Source organism: Hyposmocoma kahamanoa, unplaced genomic scaffold (genome assembly GCF_003589595.1).
Source record: "Hyposmocoma kahamanoa isolate Upper Pololo Valley unplaced genomic scaffold, ASM358959v1 64, whole genome shotgun sequence".
Lineage (NCBI taxonomy): Eukaryota > Metazoa > Arthropoda > Insecta > Lepidoptera > Cosmopterigidae > Hyposmocoma > Hyposmocoma kahamanoa.
In genome coordinates this window covers 2,290,015-2,294,799 of record NW_020653852.1, presented here as the reverse complement: position 1 = coordinate 2,294,799, position 4,785 = coordinate 2,290,015, and the positions used below count along the sequence as shown (strand labels likewise).

At 39.5% G+C, this 4,785-nt stretch overlaps 1 protein-coding gene across 1 annotated transcript in view; it reads right to left on the bottom strand.

The window, feature by feature from the left end:
- Positions 1-747: 747 nt before the first annotated feature.
- Positions 748-4,785, bottom strand: part of LOC113230798 (WD repeat-containing protein CG11141-like) — a 23,483-nt gene continuing 19,445 nt past the window's right edge. Inside the window, exons 3-4 of the mRNA XM_026464887.1 lie at positions 2,499-2,985; positions 748-1,454 (exon numbers count right to left, since the gene is read on the bottom strand). Coding sequence (XP_026320672.1) covers positions 1,040-1,454; positions 2,499-2,985 — 902 coding nt within the window. The 3' untranslated portion in view covers positions 748-1,039. The remainder of the gene's footprint in view (positions 1,455-2,498; positions 2,986-4,785) is intronic.

Here is a 4,785-nt window from a genome sequence, read left to right as displayed (position 1 = left end):
CACAGAAAAACCAGAGCTGTGGCTCCGCCGCAGCATTTGCTGAGTTGGGCCCTTTTCAGTACAATACATGTTAAGCATAAAATCATATTGTATTTGTAACATGTGCTTGCGCTGAATAAATTTATTTTCCTTCTTTTCAACATATGTCGCGCTAGAAAGCTGAAGTTGGGATGGCGCCATGTAAGAAAATTTAATAAATAACTAATCTTTCACCTACAACAGTTTATTTTACAAGACGTAACTTTAACTAAAATTTCTTAGAAATCCAACTTCAGCTTCTTGGGTAAGTGGATTTACGTCATGCTGCAGTAAACCTATTTAAAGAAATCCGGAATCCGAAAAACTTGTACCACTCTATGGGTCGTATTTCAGAACTCTACTCAATGCTCAAGTCTGGATTTGAGCAGACTTGAGTATGATTTTAAGCACTGGAAATACGACCCTAATGGCAAGGACGTGAGTATGATTTCTAGTGCTTTGAATTATACTCAAGTCCTGACTTAAACATTGAGTAGAGTTCTAGAATAGGACCCTAAGTCACCTCTATGTCCTTATATTCATGTAGATCTTTTTCTACTCATTTGGAACACCCTCCGACAATTGGTTATTACACAAAATAATCTTTACTATTACGTTTTGAGTTTCTTAATTATGTGTTACCATTTTTAGTTGATGGCTCTATATAGCCAATGCTCAATAAATAATACCAAAAACAAAAAAAAAAAGATGTTGTCAATTGACCTACGCAAATAATTAGCCGAGTTCTTCAATTTTTGCGATAGTTACACATAGGAATTGAAACAATTGTTTTCGTATCCAATACACGTGATTTGGATCCGAAAACAATTTATCATTTCCTATATGCAAATAACTATTTTTATCAAAATTGTAACTTACGTTCTTTCGGTGATGCAGGAGATCTCCTGTCCAGTCTAAATTTCCGTTGAAAAATCTGTAGAAATATCAAAGCACTAGTTATTATGATATTATATTAATTTTTAAAACGTGCAGCATATTATGCGTCACGCATCGCTCGCTATCAGATGAACTCCCATTCACCGTCTATGGTTTCGTCAGGGGAGACAAGATCGTGTCCATTTTTCATAGATTTACTCTCCAATTTAAGCTCTATGTTTTCCAAGTTCCACGTGTTTGGCAGTTTAACGATTTTAGGTATTAAATCACCGGAATCAGATTCTTGTTTCGTAATTTTATTTTCGCTTATGAACCTCGTCGGCGGTTTTTCCGTGACCGGTTCCATAGAGTCGATTACTGATTGGTCTATGATGTTTTTCTTGTTGTACTCTGTGACAATGTCTTCGTGGTTTCTGTCAAGTTTCTCCTGCGTGGGTCGCGTTAGACTTAAAGACTCTAGGTTGAGCATCTTCGCTAAGATCTTTTCTTTCTCTTCTATTTGCTGTTCAAGAAGATCGTCGTTATCTTCGGTCACATTGCTGAAATCAAATACACCCTTCTGAAATTAATTCACAAATTTCTAAACCTAGCAGTAGACAGCTAGTAGTATAACATAGTAGCTTTTTAATGGTAATTATCGTGATCTTTTTATACTGGTTTTAAGATATTCCATAATTCTAATAATTAATGACATAGTTTGTATACGAGATTAATAATTCATTGCCAGCTAATATAACTTAGCTTAGCTCACGTAGCATGTTTTCATGCTTTGGTCGAACTAAGCTAACCGAGCTAACTAACCCAACGATCCCCCTAGCTATGTAAAATATATCGCTCTTCGAACTTCGGAACGCGGGGTACTGGGAGCCCGCGGGTAATGAGAGTGGTGTGAAACTGGACTTTCCCAATGCTCGTATTTGTGTAAACGGCACTACTATGTCTTCGTTAACGTTCGACAAAGTTCGACTCCCGCGGGTGCCCCCGTAGAACCCCGAGTTTAGTAGAATGATATGGTTGTGTTTTTCGCTTATAAGATTTGCCAAATTTCATCATCCCAGGTAAGCATTAAAATGCATAGATACTACATTGTATTTACACTAGGTACGTCACTAGGATTTTGAAAAGAAAGGGACAAAAATTATTATGACCTGAGCAATATTATAAAAATTTTCTATAACTCTTTTGTTACAACGTTTAGTAACGTTTGGTTTATTTTTTCAGTTTTGTAGTTATATACTACATTTCTTTATTTATTTATTTTATTATATATTACATTATCAGTATTATCTGCAATTTCGATAATTTTTGCAGCACGTTACATCGCCGGATATGTAGTACGAGTAATGCAAAAAAAAATGCGAAGAATGTAACAGTGCGCTGTCTTTACAAAAACCTGGAGTTAATAAGTTCGTCCAGGGAGGTACTGCCACCAAAGCTATTTCTACCACCAAGCAGTATGTATATATGTAAGCAAGGGTGTTGGTGAAACTAGAGGTACATAGGACTTGTCAACTTCGTCTCGGAGTGACGGGCGCAGTGGCAGTGACTCTCATATTTAAGATTCATAAAAAAAACGTACGTACCCACAAACACTAACGTTCATGACGCACGGGGTGGTGTAGCTGACGTCACCGGCGGGGGGGGCCTTACGCACGGGTGTGTGGTGCCGCGGCGTGGACCCGCCGGAGCCCCCGCGCCGCGAGCGTCGACTAGAGTGTATCACCTCCTCGTCGTACTTCTTCTCCATTATGCTACTGTACAGCTTGAATTTTCTCTCGATCTCCTCGGATTTCACCCGCCGGATCTCTTCAGCGTCGCTGGTTTCTTTGAACTCGTTGATAATCGACTCTAGTACGTTGTCTGAGATGTCCCGCGGGAGGTGTTTGATCGGTGGCAGATCGAAGGACTCCTCAGCGGCGACAGTGGCGGTGTCGATGACGTCATTGCGCGCGAACAGCGCCAGCGGCTGCTCCAACATGTTGAGGTAGGGCGGCGTGAATTCGCGCACCGTGTTCACCGCTTGCTGAAGCGATGACGTCAGAGATTTCGTCATCAAATTGGTCGTGTCCTCTGTTTGAAAATGTTAAGTGTTAGTTCCTTTTACACAAAACACTTAAGGTTATATCGGCAAGTTACCACAGACAGTTTCAAGCTAAATATTATCAATTAGTCGTATTATCAAGCCATGAGGAAATGAATTATTCGACATGAATCCAACATTTTTAACATTTCTTTAACGTCATAGCGAGTTAGTGCCACCAATATCAGTCACAGATGGTATTCTTTATCATAATATCAACACAGAAGTGTAGCCAAACAAAAGACAGCGTAGCAAGCAAGCGACATTACAGAGCCATTGGCCGAGCACACGGGCGAGGACGGGCGCGGGGTACGGGCGCGAGCGCAAATAAAAACACAATTTTAATGAGATACTAATCTATATTCACTATATGATTACAATGGCCTGCTGACATCAGTACGCCTTGCGCCAGACGCGAGCAAATTTTTTTTACAATCACTAGATTATAAAAACAGGTAAATTAATAAGGAGTTTGGAGAAAAATTGTGCTCACGCTTGTTATTGTCAAGATTTTCATTTAACACTTCTCAATGCGTTCTTAAACTTCGATGTCAATTAAGTACAGTTAATAAAATTACGTGGTGCCCCACTTAGAATTTCAGATGCTTCAGTCCAGAACCCCTTTTTAAGAACGGCATGACGATGAGAAGGGGCAGTTGGCATTATTTGTTCAGTTATACGAATCTACTAGGCGCATCTCTTCTATGACCACCTAAGAGAGCATCATATAACTGATTTAGACTGCTAAAAGATTAATTGCATGTGCATGTGAAGTCGTTATCAACTTCATGCAGTCGAGGTCTCGGATAATGACTTCACGCATAATCTGTATGCAGTCGAAACCGACTTTACGCAGCCTAGATCGACTGCATGCAGTCAATGCGTCAAGCCATTATCAACTGCAAACATGCAGTCAATCTGTTAGCAGCCTTAAAAGTACGTTTGATTTAATCAAAACTGCACCTAAAGTGCATAAAAATATGGTGCGCTCTTAGTTGTGTTTAGATGAAATCCGTTTGAAGCTTGTCCAGATGGCGCGATTTACGCGTGAATTCACGCACTATGAATACGCGCGCATTCCTATTCTGACTTACAAGCTCATAGCACCTTTCCAACACGTGTACATCGCATCATCTAAACGAGGCCTTAGAATAGTTCTTCTCAGTGGAAAACAAAAAACCGACTAACATAATTATCGGTAATACAATGAAGCGGAGTAATTTTACTCCCCATTTCGCGTTCTACCTAATGAAGGTTTTAGGCGAATTGGGTAGCGAGATAATTAGTGCTTACTACTTAGCTGTTTGATAATACTTGAAGCATGTCCTAAAGTCTTAACGAAAAATCCGCGAGTAATTGGTTCAAAAAATAAAATTGCTTCGAAAGAAATTCCTCTATAGTGTAGAATTATTATCTAATCAGAGGAGTTTCGGTCAGGTAACATTTCGTCGCTTATAACAACTTTCACGCGTAGGTGTTCGTAGAACCGAGGACCGATTACTCACGAATTCTGTTCTTTTCTTTATGTTGACATAAACCATCGAGTAACCAGAAATAGAGACGAAATAAGGGCCATCCATCCCAGGTATCTCATCAGGCAGATGGGCCTTATATCACTTTCAAATGTCAAATCTCGTTTGCACTGAAATCACAAATTAGAAAAGTAAAATAGTACAGTGCCAACAACTGACCTGTGTGCACGTCTCCGTATATTCCAAAAATATTCTATATTTATTGTAATAAAGATAATATCTCTAACATTGGGGGCTGTTCCATTCGGTGATGTGGGT